Below are 27,229 nucleotides of genomic sequence, written 5' to 3' on the forward strand. Positions count from 1 at the left end.
TGAGGCCCTGGGTTTGATTCCTCAGCACCACATAAGCAAAAAGCCGGAAGTGGCTCTGTGGTTCAAGTGGTAGAGCGCTAGGCTTGAGCTGAAGAGCTGAGGGACAGTGCCCAGGCCCAGAGTTCAGGCCCCACGACTGGAACCCCCCCCCCAAAAAAAGAAAAAGAAAATATGCACAAATATCAGCTTTTACAGAAAAGCTCATAATAAGCAGAGACAGTATCACTTTAACTTACCCTACTGTCATTCTTATCTCCCCAGCAATATGGTAGCCTTGAAGAAAAAAAAAAAAGAGCCCAGGATCATAGTAATAACTAGCAATTTATCAGCCACTGAATAAGAAAGAGCTTCAACACCTCATTCTCAGAGAACTGACATTATTTAACTTGTCTACAGATTTCCAGGAAAACTCCCACTTGCAAAATTTGTCTTAGTATTTTTTAACCATACCAGAATTTGAACTCAGAGCCTCATGCTTGCTCAGCTTGCTTACTGGGCTGGCTTATTCAGCTGGCACTCTACCAATTCAATCTTGTTTCTAAGGTTTGCTTGTGTTTTTGGTGTTTTTTTTTTGTTTTGGGGGGGGTTTTGCCTTTGGAGATGGAGTCTCTCAGATTTTCTGCCAGGGAGATTCAAACCTTTAACAGGCTTCTTAGGGGCATTCATCTAAAACAAAGATAAAAATAGCTGTAGCTGACTCTTTTAGAGCTTCCTGTTGAATCAAACAAAAACTTAACCAGAAACATTGAGGAAAAACTGGATAATGGGATATTAATTACAGATTTTGACAAGTTCTGAAACATTCCTGTAAATACCAAAGGTCATACATTTGCTTAAGGCTGTGAACAAACTCGGTGAAGACAGAGAAGTGGGCTCTCTTCTCTAGCTGACCTTGAGATTCTATGCAAATAGCAAATGTAGGCAAAGGCAGAACTGTAGATGCTATGACTGAATGCCACAACACAGACACAGCAAAGTGTAAGAGACTTACAGTTTCCAGATTTGTAAGGAAATCTCTAATTATTATCCACTGAGCTCATGAATGAGTGAAGAATTCAGCATATGGAACAACAACCCCCCCAAAAAGACTACTAAAGTCACTAAAAAGTCACAAGGCATACAAACAACAAACCCTGTACAGGAAGGAAAATTTCCAGAGCTGCCACATTGTATTACTTATTATTGTTTTTCCTTTCCTTTTCTTTTTGTGCAACAGGGTCTCATTGCGTAGCCTAAGCTGGCCTCAAATTCACACTCCTCCTCTCAGCCTCTGAAGCACTGAGATTTACAGGTGTCTACCAACATGGCTGGCTAAAATTATTTATTTTGTTTTAAATAAAGGAAGAAAGAACTTGAAAATATAAGCATTTTAAAATTAAATATTCACTAAAAGAGTTCAATAGTAACTTTGAATTAGCAAATAGATCGAATAGGGATTGAAGGTATGGTTCAGGTTATAGAGCACCAGCCAATAAGTGAAAGTGTTACATACCAAGTTTGAATCCTGGTCACAAATAAACAATAAAAGGAAAAAAAAATTTAAATGAACAGTGTCTCAGAAACCCAGAATTCATCATTAAGCATACCAGTTCATATGGACATTTAGTGATAAAGGTATGGCTCTCAGGTAGAACATACCTTCTTAAGCAAGTGTGAGGCCCTGAGTTCAAATGCCAGTACCAAAAAAAGTTTAGATATATTTTTTGTTTCATATTAATTTTCCCTCCATATGACCTAAATAGTACTGAATAAGGCAATAATTATAAACCTATGTTATAGACATACAACTTAAAAGATGTAACTTGTTTAACAATAATACAAATCAGGGAAAGGAAATGAAGCTAAACAAAAGTAAAAATTCTATAGGTCATAAAAATTAAGCTGGCATTAATACAAAATAGACATGTATAAAGATATGAAATATGGAAGAAACAAGAGGAAAGACACATAAGACCTATAGAAAACAAAATGGCCTATGTAAAATCCTACATTAACAGTAATCATATTAAATGTATATAATAAACAAGCCAAGTGTGATGGCTCAAACCTAATCCTAGCTACTTGGGAGGTAGAGATTAGAAAAAAGCCAGCCTGGACAAAATTCATAACATCCTATCTCAGCCAATAAAAAACTGGATGAAGAAGGGTGCATTTGCCATCCCAGCTGTACACAGGTAGGAGAATTATTGTCCAGGCAAGCCTGGGCAAATACATGAGACAAAAAGGACAAAAAGGTCAGTGGCAGAGTGTCTACCTATCATATACATGGCTCTGAGCTCCAAAGTAAATAAATAATACCACTACAACAAAAAGATCAATTTTTTAAATGTGTGTAAACCAAACACTCAAAATAAAAGAGAGAGACAGCAGGACTAGGAATTTGGCTTAGTGCTAGAGTACTTGCCTAACATGCATGAAACCTTGGGTTCGATTCCCCATTACCACATAAACAGAAAAGGCCAGAAGCTGTATCACAAGTGGTAGAGAGTTAGCCTTGAGCACAGAGAGGCTCAAGAACAGTGCCCAGGCCCTGAATTCAAGCCCTAGGATTGGAGGAAGAGAGAGAGAGACAGAGAGACAGAGACAGAGAGGGAGAGAGAGACAGCGAGAGAGAGAGAGAGAGTGAGTGAGTGCGAGCGAGTGAGAGAGCAGAGTGAATTTTCAACATGCATGAAGGCTATGGATTCAATTCCCAACACTAAAAGAAAAAGAAATATAATACAGAACTATATGCTATTATGTGCAAGACACACATTTTCAATTCAAATGCACTAAAAAGACACTTACAATGGCAGTGAGTAAAAAAAATGGAAGTTTATCCCATATAAATAGTAATATAAACAACAAAAGCTGGATTGGTTATACTAATATCTGACAAAATTGACTAAGATACAAATGGTTATTACAGAAAAAAGGACATTTTACAATGGATTAAAGGATTAATCTATTAGGAAATATAATAATTTTGAACATATATTACACTTGACAACAGAACAAAAAATATGAGGCAAAAACTGGTAAAGGGATATGCAGACAATTCAATAAGGGTAATTGGAAATTTCAGTACTGTACTTTCAAATAATGGATAGAACTTACACAGAAGATCAGTAAGAAAAGTTATTTCAATAACACTACAATGCAAACAGAGTTATCAGACATGTGCCAAAAATTCCATAATAACAGAACACATATTCAAGTATACACAGAACACTCTCCAGATAAGACTATATGCTAGGCCATAAAACAGGCTTCTATTAATTTAAAAGGCTTGAAAACACAGTGTGTTATCTGATTTCAAAAGAATGAAATCAGATATCAGAAGCCAGATGTCAGTGGCTCACATTTATAATCCTATCTACTCAGAAAGCTGAGATCTGAGGATTAAGGTTTGAAGTTCACCCAGCTAAACAAATTTGAGATATTCATCTCCAGTCAGCCAGCACAAAAAGGAAGGAAGGAAGGAAGGAAGAGGGGGAGGGAGGGAGGGAGGGAGGGAGGGAAAAGAGAAAGAGAGAAAGAATGAATGAATGAAAGAGAAAAAAGGAAGAAAGAAAGGGAAAAAAGCAAAGAAAAGAAGAAAAGAAAAGAAAAGGAGCTGTGGTTCAAGTGGTAGAGCACTAGCCACAGATGAAAAAAGCCAAGTGAGAACATGAGTCAAGAATTCAACCCCAATACCAGTGAACACACAAACATACAGGCACACACACACACAGCTGAGCCTCAGTGACTAACACCTATAATCTTACCTACTCAGGAGTCTGACATGTTAGCATGAGGGTTCAAAGCCAGCCCAGGCAGAAAAGTCCTCAAGACTCCATCTCCAGTTAACCAGCAATCAACGATTGGACTAGAGTTATGGCTGAAATGGCACAGCACCCAGCCCTGAGCAAAGAAAAGCTGGGCTAGAGCTCAAAACACTAACAAGAGCCAGTATCAAACTCGCACGCACGCACCCATGCACACGCACGCACCCATGCACGCGCACGCACACACACACACACACACACACACAAATCAAGCAAGGTACAGGTGGCTGGCACCTGTAATCCTAGCTACTCAGGAGGCTGAGCTCTGAGGATCTTGATTCAAAGCCAGCCTGGGCAATAATACCAACAAGATTCTGATCCCTAATTAACAACTAAAAAGCTAGAAGTAGAAATGGAGGTGTGGCTCAAGTGGTAGAGTGTTAGCCTTTAAGCAAAAAAAGCTCAGGGACAGCACCCAAGCCCTGAGTTCATGCCAGCAGTTCAGGACCAGCACCAAAAAAGAAAGGAGGTGGTGGGAAGAAGTAAGGAAAAGAAAAAGAAAGAAGGAACAGAGGGAGGAAAGGAGGGAGAGAAGGAGGGATGTGGGAGAGGGAATGGAGAGAGGGAAGGTAGGCAGGTTAGAGAGGAGAAAAATAAGAGACTCCCTATCTTAGCTATAGTAAATAATGCTGCAATAAACATAGTTGTGCTGGTAGCTTTAGTGTGGTCTTGTTTGTCAACATTTGGGTAAATGCCCAAAAGTGGGATTGCTGGGTCATAGGGGAGCTCTATGTGGAGTCTTCTGAGGAACCTCCATACTGCTTTCCAAAGTGCTTGAACAAGTTTACACTCCCACCAACAATGAAATAAGGTTCCCTTCTGTCCACATCCCCTCCAGCATCTGTTGTTATTAGAGTTCTTGATTTTTGCCATTCTAACTGGGGTGAGGTGGTATCTTAATGCTGTTTTGATTTGCATTTCTTTTATGGCTAGGGAGGTTGAGCATTTCTTCATGTGTCTATTGACCATCCTTCTTTCCTCTTCAGAGAAGTTTCTGTTTAAGATATGGAACCAACCCAGATGCCCCTCAGTAGATGAATGGATCAAGAAAATGTGGTATATATACACAATGGAATTCTATGCCTCCATCAGAAAGAATGACATTGCCCCATTTGTTAGGAAATGGAAAGGCTTGAAAAAAGTATTAAGTGAAGTAAGCCAAACCCAAAGAAACATAGGTCTCATGGTTTCCCTTATTTGCAATATCTAGTATATGTCTGAGTCAAGCAGAAAAGGTCAGATAAGGTGATGTTAGGGAAATGAACCCTAAGATATGTATTCAAATGTTTTTTTTTCTTTCATGGGATTGTTTCTAACCCATTTATAAGATTATTTCTTTGTTGCTTTGTATGTCCCTCCCCCACAGTATAACCCCTGCTTTCATTGTATTTGATGTAGATATAATTTGTGGAGGGGAAGAGGAAAAACAAGTCGTTTAAATAAGGATACAGGTGGACCTGTTGCAACAATGAGAAGTACAAGTCATTATGTCGAAAACGAACTTTACAACTTTGGTGGGGGGGGGGGGGGGCAGGGAGGATTGGGGGGGCAGGGGGAGGATGGGAAGGGCTGGGAAGGGGACACAAAGGAGGAGGCTACAATGCTTGATAAGAAATGTACTCATTATCTTGCCCATGTAATTGTAACCCCTCTGTACAGTATTTTCACAATAAAAAATAAATAAAAATTATAAAAAAAGAGACTTCCCCCAGATATGAAAAATCTTAACTGAGAAACTTTTAGCTATCGGGGTAAGGAAGCTTTTTCCTTACAAGAGCTGATGTTATAAATTTGGATCTTCATAACATCATTCAAAGTCCATATAATAATTATCAATGCAGGCATAAGGCAATCAGCAGCCAATGATAAACAGACAGGAAACAAAGATATTTGTCCTATAACATACAAATGATTTCTTAGGCCATAGAGGGCCCAACATCTAGATAATCCCCACCAGAGTCCAAAATATAAAAGATGTAGGATCCAAATTATTAATCTGATCTAGACAGGACAATAAAATTTTTTTAAAATCAATCTTTCTATAGTAAAGATCAAAAAATCATGATGGTCTCAATAGACAGAAAAAGTTCTTGATAAAACCTAACATTTTTACGTTAACAGGTATTTCAGCTAGGTATATATCTATTGATATATCTATCAATCAGACAGCTATCAAAAATCTATAACATCATGCTAAATGTAAGACTGACAAAAAATGAACAAGACTAAGATAACCTATATTTACACTGCAGATTGTAAACTAAAAAGCATTATCTCTACTTCTCAAAAAATTTATATACAGAAAATCCTAAGGAATTCACAGATTAAAAAAATCTATTAGCAGTAACAGACAAGTTTGATAAGTTACAGAACTTGATCAAAATACAAAATCAGTTTCTATAGGTGTGGTTCAAGTAGTAAAAGCACTTGTCTTGACATCAGCAATACTCTGGTTTAATTCCAAGGAAAGAAGGAAGGAAGGAAGGGAGGGAGGAAGGGAGGGAGGGAGGGAGGGAGGGAGGGAGGGAGGGAAATAGGGAGGGGAGGGAGAAAGAGAAGGAAGGGAAAGGGAGGGGAAGGGAAAGGAGAAAAGGAAAGGAAGGAGGAGGAGAGATGGAGGGGAGAATGGAAAGGAGAAGAGGGAGAAAGGAAAGGGGAGGGAGAAAGGGAATGGGAGGGGGAGAGGAAGGGGAGGAGGGAATGGAAAGAAAGAGAAAGAAGGAATGGAGAAGGGAAAGGGGGGGAAAAGGAAGAGGGAAACTCTGGAAGAGGGAAGGAAACAAAATCAGTTGTTTTTCTATACACTAACAATGAACAATCTAAAATCCAAAAGTGAAAATTTAGTAAATGAAATAAAATACTTAAACTGGGGGCTGGGGAGGTGACTCAGTGGTAGAGTGCCTGCCTTACATGCACATGCATGAGGTCCTGGGTTCGATTCCTCAGCATCACATAAGCAGAAAAAGCTGGAAGTGGCCCTGTGGCTCAAGTGGTAGAGCACTAGCCTTGAGCTTAAGAGTTTAGGGACAGTGCTCAGGCCCAAAGTTCAGTTCCCACGACCAGCACAAAAAAAAAAAAAGTTTAAATTGTCAAAAGAAACACAAAACTTGTACACTGAAAACAAGACACTATTGAAAAAAACTAAAGAACAAAACACTGGTATTCATAAATGGGACTTTTTATTGCAATGGACACTATCAAGTAAACAAAAGGATGGCTGGGAATGTGATTTAGTGATAAGAGTGTTTGCTAGCAAGCATGAAGCTCTAGGTTGTTTCTGTACCACATAAACAGAAAAAGTGTGGCTGGTGCTGGTGGCTCATGCCTGTAATCCTAGCTACTCAGGAGGCTGAGATCTGAGGATCACAGTTCAAAGCCAGACCAGACAGGAAAGTCCATGAGAACCTTATCTCCAATAAACCACTCAGAAAACCAGAAATGGCACAGTGGCTCAAGTGGTAGAGTGCTAGCCTTGAGCTGAAGAGCTGAGGGACAGCACCCAGGCCCAGAGCTTAAGCCCCATAACCAACCAAAACAAGAAAAAGAAAGAAAGAAAACAGAAAAAGCTGGAAGTAGCACTGTGGCTGAAATGGTAGAGTGCTAGCCTTGAGCAAAAGAAGCTCAGGGACAGTGCCCAGGCCCTGAGTTCAAGCCCCAGGACTGGCAAACACGCAAACACATGCAAACACACACACGCAAACACACACACACACACACACACACACACACACCTCACTGGTAGCTCAAACCTTGAATCCTAGCTATTCAAGAAGCTGAGGTCTGAGGATCACAGTTCAAAGCCGGCACAGGTAGGAAAGTCCAGGAGACTCTTCAATTAAACACCAAAATAAAATGGAAGTAGAACTGTGGCTCAAGTGGTAGAGTACCAGTCTTGAGTGAAAAAGTCAAGCAAGAGCATGAAGCCCATTCATGTCCCAGTATCAGTGTGTACATGTGTATGCACACACATGCACATACACACACAAAAGGAATTTTAAAAATTGTAAACTGAGTGATGACAAAGGACAAGCTCCTATAATAAATTAAGAACTCTTACAAGTCAGCCAAAAGAATTACAATCCAGTTGAAAATGGGCAAGTAATTTGAATAAGAGTTTCTCTAAAAATAATTCAAAAATAGTCAATAAAAATAGGCACACGTTTCTGTTTATTTCTTGATCCTTTTAGCTCTTCTAACTAATATTGAACTCCTTACTATCTGAGATTGCCTGGTTCCACCTAGCTGAATGAATCTGAGAGTAAAACTTCTTGAGAAGTAGAATTAATGCAAGTCTGACTGAAGAAACAAAATTTTATTTCTAAGTATAGAAATTTCAAACTCTTATATAGCCAAATAACTGATGTCTACTGTGGCAAATGTACTGTCTTCACTTTTTCAAAGACAAGCTAATCATTTGTTTAAGCACTATTATAGAATAAATCATCCTTTTTTAATTCAGCAATCAAATGAGTAACCAAAATAAAGCACTATTTTCTGTCCATATCTAAAATAGATTATTTCTTAAATCAGAGAATAACTTCTCTAACATTTAAAACATTCCTAAAAAGCTAAACATATGCTATCTAGGAGTTTAACACACAAAATAGAAAATAGGCAGACATATTTTCTATATGCAGTCTTCTCAAAATCCAATTAAGTATCTTGTGTATTATAAAAATTCTGAGAGAAATACTATTACACTTGGAAAAGAAAGTACATATTAAGTCAACAGAAGATAAATGCAAACCTAGTCAGAATGAAGAAAGTCAGTTCTCAGCATACTAAACAGATTGTACTCTTCAAACTACCTATAAAGGACCAACCTTTCGTCTTTGTTTTCCAGTTCCAACTCATCAGCAACCAAAGCTTTATAATAAATGAATAAATAGGAAATAAAGCAGTTGGAATTATGTAAGCCCATACATCCACTTAGTGAATCACACATTTGGTTACCACAGCACTGTCAAAACGAGGTGAACTCAACATACAATGTTTAAGTATAGAAACTAAGTATAAGACTTACAATGGGGCAGGGAAGGTGGCTCAGTGGTAGAGCGCTTGCCTCGCATGCATGAGGCCCTGGGTTCGATTCCTCAGCACTACATAAGCAAAAAGGAAAAAAACCGGAAGTGGCGCTATGGCTCAAGTGGTAGAGTGCTAGCCTTGAGCTGAAGAGCTCAGGGACAGCGCCCAGGCTCAGAGTTCAGGCCCCATGACCGGAACCAAAAAAAAAAAAAGACTTACAATGGACAATAACTAACACCAGTCTTCAGAGTATATTGTCATAGCAATAGTATTGATTGTAGGACAGAATAACCTTACAGTGTTAGCAAACCTGAGAAATCTATTCCTACAAATCTATTCCTATTGCTACAAATTCATCAATAAAACCAGGATTTCAAAAAATAGAATGATGTAGAAAAGAAGTGTCATCATCATGGACTTAAATTCTCATTAAAATCCCAGCCTCTTGGAAACAGTAAAATCATGATTCAAGACCAGCCAAGGAAAAAAAGAACCTATCACAAAGAAAGCCAGTTGAAATGGTGCATTCCCGTAATTCCTACACCACAAGTAGAGGTAGGAAGATTGCAAGCTGAAGACAGCCCTATCTAAAAAATAACTAATATCTGAAAAAATAACAGCAAAAAGGTCTATGAGTATGGCTTAAGGTATAGGAAGTTTGCCTAGCCAGCTTAAGGCCTTGAGTTCAAAAACTCTAGTACCAAAAGAAAAAAAATTATATCTGTTTTTATCAAATCTTGTAAAGAGATACCTTTGCACCAGTATCTCCCCAAACACCTATTCCTTTCTGTGCTGGTCGTGAGGCTTGAACACCCTATCCCCCAGCTTTCTTTGCTCAAGGCTAGCATTATACCCAATTGAGCCTCACCTCCATTTCTAGCTTCTTTAGTTAGCCTGGGCTGCCTTAAAAAACTGTCATCTCAGCCTCCTGAGTAGCTAGGATTATAGATGCAAGCCACCAGCACCCAGCTCTGGTTGTTTTGGGGTTTTTTTGTTTGTTTCATTTGGTTTTTGTTTTTTTGAGACAAGGTCTTATTACTATGTAAGACCTTGGGATGGTGCCACTAAGCCTGGGTACACTCATTCTTTTCTACTTGCCTTCCTATTAAAACAAAATCTTGTAGTTTGAAGCTTGCTTATTGTTTTAAAAGCCTACTGTCCTACATCTGTATCTGTGCTATTACAATTAATTTCACCCAAACTGAACTTCCTTCATTTCAACTTACTGAAACTTGAAAGAATATTAACCTTTCAAGACTCAACTCAAATGTCCCAGTCAGTATGAAGCATTCTCAAGGTATTCATTTAAATATTATTTATAATTGTGTGTTATACCTATTTCACATATAGCATATGACATTCTTTATTATACCATCAACTCCTTTACTCCTCTGAATTACCCAAAGTACTACAGTTACCCAAATGCTTGTTAGATCCATCGTTTTTTAAATTTTGAAGTAATAGACATAAACACAGATGGCTATTTTCCTTAAACCTACTTGGTAAGAAATGATGCTTATAAAAAACAATGGCTTACAATAACAACCTACTTGCCTTTAGAAGACCCTAAGAACCATGATGGAAAAGGAAAAATAACTGGGAACCAGGAAACTACTGACTTAAAAGAATTCAGAAAAAGACAACACATTTTGATAACACTACCACACCTCTTACCCTATTCTATTTGGGGTGTGGGTGGAGAGGAAAAGGGCTATAATTGCTAAGTGACTTCCTAACATTCATTTGAAATAAAATACCAACAATAAAGTTTATTTCCTTTCATTCAATTTCCTTTGTTTTCTAGCAAGTAACTTTGCTATTTTCTAAGTTACTCAATTTTTTTTGAGGAAGAACATGAGTTTTATATTAGGGACTGTGTTTGCTTCATAGGCACCTTATAGTTGAATCATGCCTCCAGACCTTTCTTTTTTAATTTTTTTGTCATTTGTAGGGCTTGAACTCAGGGCCTGGGCTCTGACGCTAAGCCCTTTCACTTAAGGCTAGTGCTCTACCACTTTGAGATACAATGCTACTTCCGTTTTTTTTTTTTTTTTGAGTGGTTAACTGGAGATAAGAGGACTCTTCTGCCCAGGCTGGCTTTGAACCGTGATCCTCAGATCTCAGCCATAAGTAGCTAGGATTATAGGCATGAGCCACCAGCACTTTGCTTTAGTTTTTTTTTCTTTAGTTATTTTTATACAGTCTTATGTGTTTTTGCCTGGACTATATCCAATCTATGCTTCCACATAAATGAGACCATAGACATTCAGAATACCTAGTCTGGTGACTGAATCAACAAGCCTCCCAAACTCCACCTCCCAACTAGCTAGTTTTATAAATGTGAGCCACCAAAAGATTAGAAACTAAAGTACAAAGTGTAGAAATGAATAGACATAAGATACAGGAGATTTTTGTCCAACTTACTTTTGCATAACAGAGTGCAATACTATTTTTCCACCCAGAGCTAGGCAGGCACACCATGCAGGACAGTTTGCAATCCAAACTGTCCCTCCTCCTACCTAGTTAAGGAGTTAGGCTCTAAGAACATTTGATTACCCAGTTTAGAAAGGGGGCATTTTTTCATTCCTATCAAAGGTTTACTTTTTTTTCTCATTATGGCTGGCTAGGAGTGGGATAGCTGGAGGAGGTTGATGAGGCCAGTGAAAAGCTACCACTAACATTTCTATTAACTCCATTGATAAAGAGTTCTCCTTTTTTCCCAGTAAGGGGGGGAGGGGTGTTGTTCTTTCCCACTTATTTCAAATGATGCTCTGAGGTTAAAAAAAAAAAAAATTATCAAGACCTAAGAAAAGAAACATCTAATCATATGCCATAATACAACAGCATCACTATGCCCTTTTGTCTAACTGCCTGCCATTTTGCTTTAATGGTGTTCTAATAAAGTGTTGTTTCTCCTTAAAAAAAATTAATTTTCTTTGTCTAAGACTGGGACTTAAACAGCATCTACCTGATGCTTTTGCTCAATGGCAAGAGATCTACCAATTGAACCATACCTCCAACCCCCAAAAATTAAATTTTTGCAAGAATAATTTTTACTTCCAAGTCTATTATAAAAATATTTAGGCTGGAAATGTGGTTTAGTGGTAGAGTGCTTGCCTAGCATACATGAAGCTCTGGGTTCAATTCCTCAGTACCATATAAACAGAAAAAGCAAGAAACGGCACTGTGGCTCAAGTGGTAGAGCACTAGCCTTGAGCAAAAGAAGCTCAGAGACAGTGCCCAGATCCTAAGTTCAAGCCCCAGAACCAGTTTAAAAAAAAAAATTTAAGGGGCTGGGAAGGTGGCTCAGTGGTAGAGCACTTGCCTTGTATGCATGAGGCCCTGGGTTCGATTCTCCAGCACCACATAAGCAAAAAGAAAAAAAAGCCGGAAGTGGCGCTGTGGCTCAAGTGGTAGAGTGGTAACCTTGAAAAGCTGAGGGACAGTGCCCATGCCCAGAGTTCAGGCCCCACAACCAGACCCAAAAAAAAAAAATTTAAAAAGACCGACAGACAGACAGACAGATATAATCTTGCTGGGCACTGGTAGCTCAGGCCTGTAATATATCTACTCAGAAGGCTGAGATCTGAGGATCTCAAAGTCAGCCTAGGCAGGAAATCTATGAGACAAACATTTCTCTTTTTAACAAGCAACATACTTGGTAACTACAGTTTATTAACTCCTTCAACATAAGATTTATCTCCCTAACATGGCTAGCTGGTCACAAGTAGCACAGATAATAGTCAAAAGGCAAATAATTATCAACATCATTCAAGAACCTCTGCTCAACGTATTCCTTTTGGAGGTATTAGCAACTAAACCTCAGGAGCTTACACTTGTACTCTACCATTAAGCCACACCCTGTAGGTTTTCTTTTTTTTTCCAGCTAGGGTCTTGTGTTTTTATTTGGGCTGTCCATGGACCAATATCCTCCTACCTTTACCTCCTGAGTAACTTTGAGATGACAGATATGCATCCCCAAGCCTAGCCTCAACTGAATTCAAAAGGGTTATTAGAGTCCATGAGAAGTTAAAAAAAAAAGTCATAAAAAACAACAAATTCTACTGTTACAACATCTCATTCTTTTTTTTTTTCTTGTTTGTCTGCTTGCTAGTTTTTCAATGTTAGGGATGGAATCCAGGGTTTTGCACTCACTAAACATGTGCTCTACATGAACTACGAGCCCAGCACTGATTCAATTTTATCGCATTTATGATTCTAATTAAAAGTCAAGTAATATTTCTAATTCCTCTATAAATCTGGTGTTTGAATTATTTTTTCTTGTACTTTTGCAACAATATTTGAGGTGTCATTACTCTAATTTCATATACAGAAAATTGAAAATCATAAGTGTTGCAAAAATAATATAACTAAAAAGATCATAATCCAATCTTCTGACTTCTTATCCCTATATTCTCTATTACTCAAGTGTTGTCCTTGGGGATTATTATTTATGATATAAAATTATTTCAGGGATTAAATAAAGTAATACATGTAAATTGCTTGGTCTAAGATCTGCCACATACAAGTGATCAAAAATGTTAACTATTGAAATGGGTACTAGTGGTTCTTGTCTATAATTCTAGCTACTCAGGATACCTAGATTTGAGAATCAAGATTTAAAGCCAACCTGGAGAGACAAATCGGTAGAGTGCCGGTCTTGAGCAAAAAAGCTAAACAAGAGCAAGAGGCCTGATTTCAAGACCAGTCCTGGCAAAAAGAAGGAGGAGGAGAGCCGAGCATCGGTGGCTCATGCTTGTAATCCTAGCTACTTAGGAGGCTGAGATCTGAGGATCGAAGTTCAAAGCCAGCCTCGGCAGGAAACTCTGAGAGTCTTACGTCCAATGAATCACTCAGAAAACCAGAAGTGTCGCTGTGGCTCAAGTGATAGAGCACTCGCCTTGAGCTGAAGAGCTGAGGACAGCGCCCAGAGTTCAAGCCCCACGAACAACAAAAAGAAAAAAAAAGGAGGAGAAGGAGGAAGATTTATAGATTCAATGTAATAAAAAAATTAATTTTTTAATTCTGAAAAAACACTAGCAAAGCCAGCTGTGATGGTCTATACCTATAATTCCAGCACTCCAGAGACTTAGGCAGTAGGATTAGGAGTTCAAGATCACCCAAGCTACAAAGGAATAGACCCTGTCCCCCCAAAAAACAAACAAAATTCCAATGATACATGGAGTTTAATCGGTTGATTCTCAAATTCATATGGAAGAACAAATAACCAAAGTGGCTAAGAAACTTGTAATAGTGTCCTGTGATTACAATCAATGAATGACAGTCACAAATTTGGTGGCTTAAAATTTCAAAAGTTTATTCTCTCAAAAGCCTCAAGTATAGAGTCTAAAATCAGTAGTATGGGTTAAAATTCAGACAGTGGCTCTAGGAGATAATCTCTCCTTTTCTATCTTATGGTAGTTGTTGGCATTACTTAGCTTCTATAACAAAGTCCCATCTTCAGGGCAAACATTTTTAAATTTCTTTCTACTCTTGCTTCATTCTTTCTCCTTTGTGTCCATAAAGTTAATTTTTTTAATAATGGAGATAAAAGTGGGATGATGAGAATGATACTTTGGGGCCATTCCACCACACTTTCAAGCTAACATGCTGTTGGGTTCATCAGTATATGAATTTTCTAAAATTATTATGTAAGAGATGATAAAAATTTCAATGATAGGGGAAGATTATCTGGGTATTATCTTCCATAGGGCCATAAATAGTCTTCAATTAACATCTTAGTTTTTGTGTTCACCTGCTTTTCTGTTTTATACAGTATAAACTTTAGTTTCTAAGTCTTCTGTCCCTACAGGTACTTAAAACCACTCAAGTTTCTTTCTGAGCAGAAAGGGTTATAATAGTCCATGACAAGTTAAAAAAAAAAAAAAAAAAGACATAAAAAAAAGAACTGACTTTCATGGTTTTGTTTGTTTTTGTCATTGCCAACTAGTTGCTCAAAACTCAGAACAATTCTACTTTCCTCATATCTACTATACTTATTCATGAGCTGAACAGTCTTTTAATGAATACCTATTATAAAGCATGGTACCATGCTGATTCCAGAAATATAAAAAGATGTCTTTTTGCCCTGGTGAGAGAAAGTCTTTTCTGTCAAACTAAAGTATTTCTGTCTTGCATATTGATACAATTTTTTTTTGGTATTGATATGTCCTGAAATTATTTGCTTTTGACTATTATCTGTACTACTTACGATCAGCTAGCCATGTTAGGGAGATAAATTTTGTGTTGCAGGACTTAATAAACTGTAATTACCAAGACTGTTGTTTGTTTCAAGAAGAGAACTCTTTACCAATGGAGTTAATAGAAATGTTAGTGGTAGCTAACTGACCTCATCAACCTCCTCCAACCATCCCACTCCCAACCAGCCAAGAGAAAAAAAAACAAACAAACCTTTGATAGAAATGAAAAAATGCCCCCCTTTCTAACCTTGGTAAGGCAAGGTACTTAGAATGTGAGCCTCACTCCAAATTATCCTGCATGATGTGACTGCCTAGTTCTGGACAGAATAACAGTATTGCACCCTTTTGTACAAAAGTAATTGCCTGGACAAAAATCTCCCGTATCTAATGTCTATTCATTTCTGACACTGGAGAGTCCTGCAGTTCTAACACTGGGGAGGTCATAAGATCTGGGCATGCAAATATTTACCTTGTAAGAAAAGAGCCACACTGGTAACGTTAACTATGCATAATATAGATTTCCAGGAGTAGAAGTTTCCAGGCAGTAAGAGTGTTAGAAAAGCAGTCATCAGTAAAGGCACAAGCATCACAGAAAATTATTTCTAGTTCAGTATAAAGTGTAAAGTTCCAAAGTGAAGTAACAAAAGGTTACAATAGAAAAGAAAATGTAAGATTCAAAAGTTCAAGACAGGAATGGGACATACAAGGGTCTAGAGTGGATGTGTCAGAGCTAAAAGTTCAGAGTGCAAGGGAGGGAAATCTAGGGGAGGAGAGGTGTAGTTACTAGTAAACATACAGGCATTTGAAACTCCAAGGGCAATTTACCCAACAATACTATGTAGTTAAAAGAGACTATGAGGGCAGAATCCTGGATCATCACTGAAGGGAGAATTTGGTTACATAAGAAAAGCCTGTGACACCGGTGGCTCATGTCTGTAACCCTAGCTACTCAGGAGGCTGAGATCTGAGGATAGCAGTTCAAAGCCAGCCTGGGCAGGAAAGTCTGTTAAACTCTTATCTCCAATAAACCACCAGAAAAAAACGGAAGTGGCACTGTAACTCAAGTGATAGAGCGCTAGCCTTAAGCTGAAGAGCGCTCAGGCCCAGAGTTCAAGCCCCATGACTGACAAAGAAAGAAAGGAAGAAAGGAAGAAAGGAAGAAAGGAAGAAAGAAAGAAAGAAAGAAAGAAAGAAAGAAAGAAAGAAAGAAAGAAAGAAAGAAAGAAAGAAAGAAAGAAAGAAAGAAAGAAAGAAAGAAAGAAAGAAAGAAAGAAAGAAAGGGAGGGAGGAAGGGAGGGAGGAAGGAAGGGAGGGAAAGAAAGAAAAGCCTGGCCAGGTGCTGGTGGCTTAGATTGAAGGTCAAGGTTTGAAGCCAGCCTAGGCAACAAAGTTCATGAGACTCTCTCCAATTAACCACAAGAAAACCAGAAGTGGCATTGTGACTCAAATAGTAGAGCACTAACCTTGAGCACAGAGGCTCAGGGAAGCACCCAGGCCGAGTTCAAGCCTCACAACCAACAACAACAAAAAAGCCTGAAAAAGTAATTTCTTAAATGGAATAGTAATGAGATTAATAAAGACGGTAAATACAATGAGCATAGAAAGTCCTTTAAGATAACCAAAAATGATGAAGACCATAAGCGAGGTACTAAAGTCCTTGATAAGTTTCTGGCACTCATCACAAGGTTGATAAATAAGAGCAATTAGAAAATCTGAACAACAGTATGATCAAGTATCATGTACTCCAAAGCATAGGGTTTTCAGATTAGTGAATAAGTGTAATGGTGGCAACAGAAGCATAATAGTAACACTTACTACAATAGCAAAAATGCTGCTTTCTTCAAGCATGGGACAACATATCACTCAATAGAGCAATAGAGAATTAGGATTTGGATAAGGGCATATACAACATATATTTTACACTTTGTCATAAAATATGTTAATCATTTATAGTAAAAAGGTATATATTTGTGATAGTGTCTCTAACAATGAATCCTATGAGATACATCTGGTAGACTTTTTAGAGCAATGTATCAAAAAAATGCTTTTTTTCATACAATAATAAACACTTTATGGCAATAATCTGTACAGTAATCACAACATAAATACATTAGGTAAGGTTAAATTAATTTTCCATATCAAGAAGATTCAAACTATAAAATTAAACTAAAGAGTATAAACAAATGAAAGAACATAAAGGACTTAAGGTTACATATATAATATTACTTACTAAAACTGCATAGCAAAACCTTAACATATATCAAACTAGCTTGTTTATATAGTAAAGTTATACACATTGCCAGGTTTTCAGCCAAATATGTTCCAGTTAATTTATAGCATTTTCAATGTACTATATTTCTTCCTGCCCTTGTATGCTATTCATAAATACTGAAAACTTCTTGTTTTTCTGATTCAACATACGTACAAGTAAAATGCACGACAAAGAGCATAAAGGTTCTTAGCAAAAGGCATATGAGACATTTATCAAATTAAATCACATTCTAGGTCATCAAAGAAATTCCATGACCTTTAAATTTTTTAAACAGTTTTCTGACTATAATGGAATTCAATCTGAAATACTTAAAAGAAATAACAAGAGGAGGCTACAATACTTGATAAGAAATGTACTCATTATCTGCCCATGTAATTGTAACCCCTCTGTACAGTATTTTCACAATAAAAAAAATAAAAATTAAAAAAAGAAATAACAATATGGAAAATCCACAAATATGAGAAGCCAAAGAACCCACTTGGAAATAGAACATGGATCGAAGACGAAATAAAAAACAAAGTTAGTGCTCAGGGACAGAGCACTAGCCTAGCATGTAGTATAGACTGGGCTTAATCCTCAGCACTGCCAAAAAGGAAAGCAGGAAGGAAGAGGAGAGTGGAGCAGAGGGGAGGAAAGGCCTTTGGAACTAATTAAAAATCAAATTACAGGGGCTGGAAAGGTGGCTCAGTGGTAGAGCTCTTGCCTTGCATGCCTGAGGCCCTGGGTTCGATTCCTCAGCACCACATAAGCAAAAAGAAAAAAGGCTGGAAGTGGCGCTGTGGCTCAAGTGGTAGAGTGCTAGCCTTAAGCTGAAGAGCTGAGGGACAGTGCCCAGGCCCAGAGTTCAGGCCCCACGACCGGACCCAAAATAAATAAATAAATAAATAAAAATCAAATTACAGAATATTCTAGTTGATGGGATGCTACTTAGGGGAAAAATCTGTATCATCAGATGACTACAGTAGAAAGAAAAATGTCTCAAATTATTTACACTTAAAGAAACTAGCAAATTAAACAAAGTTAAGATAATGATCAAGTCAGAAATCAATGAATTTTTTTTTTTAAAAACAAACATAAAAGCCCAGTGCTGGTGGCTCACGCCTGTAATCCTAGCTACTCAGGAGGCTGAGGTCTGAGGACTGCAGTTCAAAGCCAGCCCGGGCAGGAAAGTAGTGCAGTGGCTCAAGTGGTAGAGAGCTCGCCTTGAGCTGAAGAGCTGAGGGACAGCGCCAGGCCCAGAGTTCAAGACCCAGGACCGACAAAAAAAAAAAAAAAAATAGAAGATAGGAGAAAGAATTCACAAGTGGGAATATATCAAATTAAAGAGTTCCTGCAGATCAAAAGAAACGGTCACCAGCACCATCAGACAACCCAAAAAATTAAAACTAAGCAGAAGATCAAGTCAGAAATCAGTGAATTTTTTAAAAACAAACATAAAATATAGAAGATGGGAACAAGAAGTGACAAGTGGGAATATATCAAATTAAAGAGTTTCTGAAGAGCAAAAAAAAAAATCACCATCACCAACAGACAACTCACAGAATTGGAGAAACTTTTTAAATTGTGAAAAATAGCTATCCAACAGATAAAAGGCTAATATCCAGAAAACACAAAGACATTTTTTTAAAAAATTAAACAGCAAAATAACAAATAATCTAAATAATGGTCATATAAGTTAGTTCTCAGAAGAAACACAAATGGCTGATATATGAAATGTTCAACATCCTTAGTCATAAAGGAAATGCAAATAAAGCCACACTAAAATCAGAACAGCAACATCAAGAAAACCAACAAGCACTGGGAAGGTGGCTCAGTGGTAGAGCGCTTGCCTTGCATGCATGAGGCTCTGGGTTTGATTCCTCAGCACCACATAAGCAAAAAGAAAAAAGCCAGAAATGGTGCTGTGGCTCAAGTGGTAGAGTGCTAGCCTTGAGCTGAAGAGCTGAGGGACAGTGCCCAGGCCCAGAGTTCAGGCCCCACAACAGGACCCCGGAAAAAAAAAAGAAAACCAACAAGCCGGGCACTGGTGGCTCCTAGCTACACAATAGACTGAGATCTAAAGATCATCATTCAAAGCCAGCTGGGGCTGGAAAGTCCATGAGACCCTTATCTCCAATTAACCACCCCAAAACCAGAAGTAGAGCTGTGGCTCAAAGTGACAGAGCACTAGCCTTGAGTGTAAAAGTGTTCAGGGAAAGAGCTCAAGCCTTGAGTTAAAGTCCCATGACCAACAAAAAAAGAAAGAGAGAAGGAGGGGTGGGACAGAGAGAGAGAAGCAGGGAGGGAGGGAGGGAAAGAGGAAGGGAAGAGAGGGAGGGGCAAGGAAGGGAGGGAAGGGAAGAAAGGGAAGGAAGGGAAGAAAAGAGAAAGGAGGAAGGAAGGAAGGAAGGAAGGAAAGAAGGAAGGAAGGAAGGAAGGAAGGAAGGAAGGAAGGAAGGAAGGAAGGAAGGAAGGAAGGAAGGAAGGAAGGAAAGGAAGGAAGGAAAGGAAGGAAGGAAGGAAAGGAAGGAAGGAAGGAAGGAAGGAAGGAAGGAAGGAAGGAAGGAAGGAAGGAAGGAAGGAAGGTGCTGTCAAGGATGCAGGAAAAAAATAAACCTTATAAATACATTGCTAGTGGAAATGTAAACTAGAGCAACCATATCAGTATTGGGTGTATATATATCCGAAGGAGAGCAAATCAACATACCAGAAAGACATCTACATGCAGCACTCTTCACAATAGTCAAATGACAATATCAGCTGAGATGCACAACAACAGACAGACAGAGATGTGAGATACACATATACGTGTTACACACACATACACACAATTGGGGTTAGGCAGATCAAAAATAGTGTAAATATATTATATGCAACTATGATATACAACAATACTTGTTGACATAGTTTGGGAAAGGTGGACAGGAAATGATGGAGTGACATTGATTGGAATGCATTGCTAAACATGTGTGGAAAGGTAACAATAAAATTCCACCTGTACAATTAGTGTATGCTAATTAAAAAAACAAAAAGGAGCTTAAGATCCATGTCACCCCAATCAGAAAGGCAGGCATCAAGAAAACAAACAACACATGCTAGCAAGGATGGGAGTAGGGGGAGGAATCCTTATACACTGCTGTTGGGAATATAATCACTAGGGAAATCAGTATGGAGGTTCCTCAAAAAATAAAAACAGACCTCCTACATGGCCCCACCAAGCAATTATTGGGCATATATCTGAAGGACAGGAAATCAATACACAAGAAAGACAAATGATACAATCAATTTAGGTGCCCAACAACAAATGAATGGACAAAAAAGGTGTTATATATGTAATACACATATTGTGTACATATGTGTGTATATGTATATATAACACCATCTTAAACAGCCAGAAAGAAAAAGTTTATGTCATTTTGTCATTTGCAAGAAAATAGATGCAACTGGTGGACATCATATTGAGTGAGACAAGACAAAGATCAAAAGACAAAAAATAAGGCTGGGCACCAGTGGCTCACACCTATAATCCTAAATACTCAAGAAGCTGAGATTTGAGGATCATGGCTCAAAGCCAGACTAAGCAGGTGAGGCCATGAGACTCTTTTCTCCAATTAACCACCAAAAGACCAGAAATGGAGGTGTGGTTCTAGTGGCAGATTATGAGCCTTGGGCCAAAAATGCTCAGGGATAGTGCCTAGGCCTTGAGTTCAAGTCCCAGGACCAGCACCAAAACAACAAACAAAAAATACATACCTACACACACACATAATATTTTCACTCATGTGGAAGCTATAAAAACATACACATTAATGGATATGTGTGTTTGTATATATGGATAAGCACAAAAGAGTCTAAGGGACTACTTAGAAGGAGAAGGGAAAAGGGGGAAAGATAGAGAAGTATATAGGGGAAAAAAAGCATAAAAAATTTTAGTGAAAACTGTTGGTCAACAGGGGAAATACAGAGTAGGGTATAGAGAAACAGTTCTGTTAAGAAGTGGGTACTTGTAGCGGGGCACCAGGGGCTCACCCGTCTAAGCCTACTCAGGAGACTGAGATATGAAGATGGGGGTTCAAAGCTAGCCCAGGCATGAAAGTCCATAAGACTTTTATCTGCAATATACTACTCAGAAAAAGCCAGAAATGTTGTTATGGCTCAAGTGGTAGAGCATAGTCTTGAACACAAAGAGGCTCAGAAACAGCACCTAAGCCCAGAGTTCAAGCCCCTGGATTGGCTAAAAAAAAAAGAATAAAGAAGTGAGTACTTGTGAGGAGGAGGAGGAGGAGGAGGACAGCTAATAATGTTGAAAGAGAATGCACACAGTTCAAATACACTGTGGCATGTGTGATAATAAAACAATGAAACTGGGCTGGGAAGTTGGCTCAATGGTAGAGTGCTTGCCTTGCAAGCATGAGGCCCTGGGTTCGATTCCTCAGCACCACATAAGCAAAAAGAAAAAAGCCAGAAGTGGCACTGTGACTCAAGTGGTAGGGTGCTAGCCTTGAGCTGAAGAGCTGAGGGACGGCCCCCACAACTAACAAAAAAATTAAAATCTAAATTAAAAAAAATGAAGTCTGCTGAAATTGTTTTAGTAAGGGGGAAAGGAACTAGGGAGTAGGACAGAGAAAGGGAGATTGATTGGAATATATTTTATACATGTGTAGAAATGTCACAATGAAATTCCTCTTTATAGCTAATAAAAATAGTAAAAAAAAATTAATAAAACCAAAACATAGTTCATTTAGAAAATCAGTGATAAGCTTCTAATTAGATTGACCAGGGTAAGAAAGACAACTGCTAATACCATGAATGAGAGGAATGGAATCACCCAGGTTTCTACCTCTGAGGAGGTAGCCCAGTAGAGTCATTGCCTGGCATTTGTTAAGTACTGAGTTCAAGCCTCAGCACCTTCTCCCCCACAAAAAAGGAGTGTTTCTTTCTAAGAAATCTATCAAAAGGATTTATCACTTCTGTACTTGTATTCTGTGCCATCGTGGAGATTATATTCAGTTTAATAAGGCCAGGCAGGTTAAGAGCTGGGTGGAAGCATTCCAGATAGGGGGAAAAAGTTAAACTGACTTTATTTGAAGACAACGTGATTCTCTATGCTAGGAGGGAAAAAAAGTTGGCAAGTCACATATTTGCTGTTTTAAAAAACCAACAAAACGGGCTGGGAAGGTGGCTCAGTGGTAGAGCGCTTGCCTTGCATGCCTGAGGCCCTGGGTTCTATTCCTCAGCACCACATAAGCAAAAAGAAAAAAGCCGGAAGTGGCACTGTGGCTCAAGTGGCAGAGCGCTAGCCTTGAGCTGAAGAGCTGAGGGACAGCACCCAGGCCCAGTTCAGGCCCCACGACCGGACAAAAAAAATATTTAAAAAAAAACAACAACAACAAAACTTGTATTTAAAAGCAAGATCTGGGTTTGATTCAGAGCATCACCAAAAGAAAAAACAAAAAACAAAACACCTGGATGGGAAGGGGAAACAAAGGAGGAGGCTACAATGCTTGATAAGAAATGTACTCATTATCTTGCCCATGTAATTGTAACCCCTCTATACAGTATTTTCACAATGAAAATAAAAAATTTTAAAAAATTTTAAAAAAACACCTGAATCTAGAATACATAAAGAACTTTCCAAACTGATTAAGAGGGCTGGGAAGGTGTCTCAGTGGTAGAGCGCTTGCCTTGCATGCCTGAGGCCCTGGGTTTGATTCCTCAGCACCACATAAACAAGAAAAAAGCCGGAAGTGGTGCTGTGGCTCAAGTGGTAGAGCGCTAGCCTTGAGCTGAAGAGCTGAGGGACAGCACCCAGGCCCAGAGTTCAGGCCCCACGACCGGACCAAAAAAAACAAACAAACAAAAAAAACTGATTAAGAAAGCAAACTCAATTTAAACAAAAATGATTTGAACAGAAATTTTGTAGGAAAGGATATTCAGCATTGTTAAGACAATAAGAAAATACTAATTACAGTTGCTGAAATTAAGAAAAACCTAGCTACACAGAATGATGTGATATAATAGTAGAAGTGCACATATAGAAGGTGTGTGTGTGTGTGTCACCAGAACTGAGGCTTAAACTTAGGTCCTGGGTGCTATCTTTAGCTTTTTCCATTGAAGGTTAGCTAACACTCTATCGTTGGAGATGCAACTCCACTTCCAGCTTTTGGTGGTTAACTGGAGATAAAAGTCTCATGGACTTTTCTGCCCAGGCTGGCTTTGAACAGCAATCCTCAAACCTTAGCTTCCTGAGCAGCTAGGATTACAAGTGTGAGCCACGGACTCCTGGCTGCAACAATTTTTTTAATTTTTTTTGGTGGTGCTGGAAATTGTAATCAGGGCCTCAAAACACTCTACCACTTGAATCACGCCTACAATTCCAATTTGGCAGTGTTTTTCTTCTTTTAAAGATTTTTATTAGAATGTATTAGTTGCACAAGTTTTCATTGTGACATTTCTGTAACAACTTTAACAGCACCTAACATACTAGAAGATGCCCGTAACACTTCTCCCCTGTTGTGAAAAATAATCTCCAGGGCGGGAGTATAGATTAGGTGGTAGGGCACTTGACTAACAAGAGGCCCTGGGTTTAATCCCCAGTAGGCCAAAAGAGAAAAAAAAAAAGTCTACAGACATTATCAATTATCTCCTGTTGGGTAAAATATCCCTGACTGGGAACTACTGTTCTGAAACTACTCAAATGTAGTATCTATGTACCGACTACCTCTACTCACAGGGCAACTAATCACAAAACAGAATAGCTAACATTTTAACATTTTTAAGAATATTACAAATACGTGTTATATAGTTATATAGTTTTTGAACTCCATACATTACTGAGAGCAAAAGAATATTACAAATATGTGTTATATAATTTTTTTAGCTCCATACATTACTGAAGAATAAAGGGGGTTATTTTCCTTTTAAAGCTATTTTCAAACTAAGGAAGCAAAGTCCTATAAAATATCTGACGTATGACCTCTTAATACAGTCCATGTCTCTCAGATGAAAAAAAAAAAAACTTTATGCCAAAGAACTATATATAAATTATTTCTTAATTGTGGCAGTTAATTTAGGAAATCTCAATGCTTTTTGGAACTCAACTTTATAACTGCATTTACATATCCTATTGCATCTCTCAAGTAAGTGTCAAATTCCACTGCGTCCAATTTCAAATTGCCATTATCAATGACAGATACATTCAAACACTAACTTTCTGTGTCCCACTCTCTCTTTTTTTTTTTTTGATCTGGTCGTGGGGCCTGAACTCTGGGCCTGGGCACTGTCCCTCAGCTCTTCAGCTCAAGGCTAAAGCTCTACCACTTGAGCCACAGCTCCATTTCCAGCTTTTATCTGCTTATGTGATGCTGAGGAATCGAACCCAGGGCCTCATGCATGCGAGGCAAGCGCTCTACCACTGAGCCAGATCCCTGTGTCCCACTCCACCAAATCTTATCTTCCAAATTTAACTTTAAAGGAGAAAAAATAACAACATCATAATCTCTATTTTTAACTGGACTTTTTTTGGATTGCTAGTCCAGTTTCAATTGTTTTCTTACTATACCACAGGAATAAACACAAGTTACTTGCAATACAGATCAGCTATCATAAGTGAAGGAAGAGGTAAAAAAAAAAAAAATCTAAGCTCCTTTTGACTCAGACTCCTAGTAACTAGAGGACTACTTCACCTTCCCAACCTTCAACTTTCTCATTCGAAAAAATTAAATTTAAATAAATTGGAGACTATATATATATATAGTTCTACAGTTATTTTAAAGACTAATTATGAAAATTTCTGTGAAACACTATGTAAACAAGTGAGGCACCAGACAAATATTGGGTACTATAGGTCGAATGAGTAACAATACAGTAAAAAAAAAAAAAAAATGCGCTTGGAATATAAAGAACTTATATTACTTCACACAACACGCATTAGAAACACAGCTTGAGACGATAAATTCTGAATTCGGATCAGGCTCTAAACTCAGTTATGACATTAACACTACATTCAACACAGCTGGACTTAACTTTCCTTTTCGCCTCAAATTTCTACCCCAGAAAAAAAGGCAAACTGGGCGCCAGTGGCTCACACCTGTAATCCTAGTTACTCAGGAGGCTGAGATCTGAGATCTGAGGATCGAGATTCAAAGCCAGCCAGTGCAGGAAAGCCCGTGAGACTCTTAATTTCCAATCAACCACCAGAAAACCCCAAGTGGAGCTGTGGCTCAAAGTAGTGAAGTCTAGAAAAGCTCAGGGACAGCACCCACGCCGTGAGTTCAAGCCCCACGACTGACAAAACGAAAAAAAAAAAAAAAAGTCAATTACTGAAGCGAAGTTTCCAGAAGTATTACTTTATCACTTATCAGCCAAGATTTGGCGTCCCAAAGTTGCATGTAACGTTATATTCTAAATCAGAGGTTTATCAGAAAACAGGTTGGGCAGCAAATGGTAGGGGAAAATTGTAATTAAGAGAGAATTCTATACCATTCCGGAAAAAGCAAAGGTAACAGTACCTTTGCTTTCAATAATTAATTATAGTTTCTTTCTAAATGCCAGTAATGAAATGCTAGGTCATTAACACAAGGGCGGGGCTCGGGTCCCCACCAGTTTTGGGGAACCACCCACTTCCCAAAGAGGTGCGACTGCTTCCTCCAGGCCTGCCAAGAAACTTGAAAGATGAGGAATTATATACATATATTATATATATATATATATATATATATATATATATATATATATACACACACAGTCTGTGAAAGGCTTTGACTTTTTCTTTCCACTTGGCAGAGGTGACAGTAGTCATCAGCCAACACGTCCTACAAACACCATCACCCCAAGTCTCAAAGACACAAGTTTTTCAGGGTAATTCTATATACATATTTCTATATATTTTTAATGAGTCCAGATGATTCACTCAACTCTGAGTTATTCTTGTGTTTCTGGTAATGAGTTTTTGTCAACTGCCAAGTTTTTTCCCTTCTCCAAATCCTCGGCCCTGCCGCGCGTCTCGGCCCAGGCGACGCTTCGTCCTCCGCCCCCCCCCCCCCCCCCCCAGCCCCGGCCCGCGCCGGGTCCCGACGCCAGACCCGGTCTCCGAGGAAAGCCAGGCCTCAGCGGCCCCCGCTCGCCACCGCCGCTCACCGATGACGATGCGCAGGTGCTTGAGGCGGGTCAGCGCGTCCTTCTTGGAGTCCAGCACCTTCTGGGTGGACTTCTTCACGTCCCCGTGCGGCTTCTTGGAGAACATCCTGCCGCCGCCACGGCCAGCTCCGCTTGTCCTCCCGGCCCGGGTTCTGACGGCAGAGGTGGAGGGAGTAAGGGAGGGAGGGAGAGGGCGGGAAGAGCCTAGCCCGAGCAGCTCGTGCCCTCCCCGGCCTCACGGGCCCTGGCCGGGGCCGCCGCCGCCGCCCGCCTCGCGCCGCAGCTCCGAGAACCTCCCGCTCTGGCTCCAATATGGCGGATCCCCTGTCCCGGCCCTGCACAGAGCGAGGGAGGCCCGTGCGAGCCCGGCCGCCGCCGCCTGCCTCCAGCCGACGCCGCTCGCCGCCACAGGCCGGGGCCCCCCGGACCTGGAGCCGCGGAGGAGGAGCTCCCGGCCGCCGCCGACACCGCCGCTCCGCTCCGCTTTCCCTGAGGCCCCCTTAAGGTGAAAGCTTCCTTAGCAGCTTAGACCCTGCAGACGCCTAAGCCCGGGCGAGGAGTCTGGTGATGGGTTTTCACGACTCTGCCGTCAGTGACGGGCGGTCTCCATGGCAACCGTCTTCTGGCGTCACGGCTGTTGACGTCATGCCAACGTGAGATCATCCCTGGAGCTACTTGCTTGGGTTTTTCCGGCGTAAGACACCAAAGGAGAGGCCTGAGGAACGTCAAGGAAAGTTATTTGCCTCAGGCCCCTTGGTAAACAGTTGATCCTTAGCCATACACCTAGGAAGGTATGGTTTCCATTAAAA

General features: G+C 39.4%; 1 protein-coding gene across 6 annotated transcripts in view; it reads right to left on the minus strand.

Annotated features, from left to right (window-relative positions):
* Ralgapa1 (Ral GTPase activating protein catalytic subunit alpha 1) overlaps positions 1–26,954 on the minus strand; it is a 222,137-nt gene extending 195,183 nt beyond the window's left edge. For 2 of the 6 annotated variants that reach the window (XM_042677925.1, XM_042677926.1), the window contains exon 1: positions 26,421–26,950. In XM_042677925.1, the coding sequence (XP_042533859.1) occupies positions 26,421–26,526 (106 nt within the window). In that variant the 5' untranslated portion in view covers positions 26,527–26,950. Of the gene's footprint in view, positions 1–26,420 lie in introns of all 6 variants that reach the window. The other 4 variants (XM_042677922.1, XM_042677923.1, XM_042677921.1 and 1 more) reach the window with 3 other exon arrangements.
* Between the last annotated feature and the right edge of the window lie 275 nt (positions 26,955–27,229).

The sequence above is a fragment of the Dipodomys spectabilis genome, unplaced genomic scaffold, assembly GCF_019054845.1.
Source record: "Dipodomys spectabilis isolate Male_0828 unplaced genomic scaffold, ASM1905484v1 ptg000042l, whole genome shotgun sequence".
NCBI classification, from domain to species: Eukaryota; Metazoa; Chordata; class Mammalia; order Rodentia; family Heteromyidae; genus Dipodomys; species Dipodomys spectabilis.